This window comes from Palaemon carinicauda, chromosome 29 (genome assembly GCF_036898095.1).
Source record: "Palaemon carinicauda isolate YSFRI2023 chromosome 29, ASM3689809v2, whole genome shotgun sequence".
Lineage (NCBI taxonomy): Eukaryota > Metazoa > Arthropoda > Malacostraca > Decapoda > Palaemonidae > Palaemon > Palaemon carinicauda.
This window is the reverse complement of record NC_090753.1, coordinates 16352421-16353794: the sequence shown is the minus strand read 5'-3', so window position 1 is coordinate 16353794 and position 1374 is coordinate 16352421. Positions and strand designations below refer to the sequence as shown.

The 1374-nt window shown below is 36.6% G+C and overlaps 1 protein-coding gene across 1 annotated transcript in view; it reads right to left on the bottom strand.

Annotated features, from left to right (window-relative positions):
• LOC137622422 (cilia- and flagella-associated protein 251-like) overlaps positions 1–1113 on the bottom strand; it is a 3032-nt gene extending 1919 nt beyond the window's left edge. Inside the window, exon 1 of the mRNA XM_068353032.1 lies at positions 925–1113. Within this exon, the coding sequence (XP_068209133.1) occupies positions 925–1113 (189 nt within the window). The remainder of the gene's footprint in view (positions 1–924) is intronic.
• Between the last annotated feature and the right edge of the window lie 261 nt (positions 1114–1374).

The window sequence follows — 1374 nt, the reverse complement described above, 5'->3', positions numbered from 1 at the left end:
TAGTCATGTATAACATGTGGTTTGAAAAGTTCTTCTTCACCAATAGCCTAGTCATAATGCATTAAGCTTGATAATAGGACAACAACATTTTTCCTCGGAACGTAACTACTGATCATAATTCGATATTCCTTGGAATAACACATGTTCTGATAAATAGACTTCACGATCCTTTGATCTTTGAAGATTCTTGTTAGGAAGCCCTTTAACGAGATTGTAATCGGTGAACAGATTGTCCGTAATTACGTTTCCGCCAGTATTCTCAATGTTTGTTGTTAGGTCATGAATGGCTCTTTGTGGTCACCCAGTTTTAGCTTTTCCACAAAATTTTCTAACATAAATTTGTGCATTGAGAAGGTAAGCCTTTGTTACATCTGCCATGATCAGTGTCTTTATGCCATACTTTTCAGACAAACTTAGCATGTATATCTTGAATTGACTTCCTCCCTCAAATGGTACAAAAGATTTAATAGTTATATATGCACTAGCTTTATAATTGATTTGACATAACTCGACAAAATTCTGAAAAACCTCATATATACTCACCAGTCGTCCTTGTACACCATTCCAACCTAGTACTTATATCATCAAAAGGGATGAATCTGTTGATTTGGAGGATGCTGACTTGGCTCATGGTAGCCCGTTAAATAGGTGGTCCTGTCTCGATACAGGACATCTGATGTGAAGTCCAGACCAATGCAAAAGTTCTGTTGCATTCAAGTCTTTCCAGTCATCAACATACACGCTACATTCTCTCTGATCATTTGCTTCTAAAATTGTTTCAATAATTCCATCTGTTATGAAAAAGTTAAAAGTAGCAAATTTACTGTGTGCCGGAAAGGCAATGTGAGGACCACCTCTTTCATGGATAATATTTTGCTTTGACTTCCTTCCCTTTTTCGGACATACATTCAACCACCTACTTACTTCATCATTTCCATTATTTTCAGTATCATCATCTACCTTACTATCTTTATCACTTGAAGAATATATTTGATGTTCATAGTCACTGATGGCAGACAAATCACAGAAGGAATCAACTTCACCATCAGAAGAGGGAAGGTGTTCATCAGTTGCCTCGCCTGCACCATAGAACAGCTCAACTGGCAAGGGCATGATGATTTTTGTTGAAAAATACAACCTTTGTGAAAAAAAAAAAAATCCAATTACTACGAATTGCCAAGGGGGGTCTACAGCGGCCCTAGCAAAGTTTGTGATGTTTTATATTGAGGACTTGTACATAACAAAACGTTTTGTACATGTAAAGGAGACAAGGATAAACAGCTAGGAAAGGAAACAATCCTAAGTAAACAAATAGTAAATTGTCAACATTTAAGAATTTCTGTGGGGTCATTTTGACCCCTCATGGTATATGAA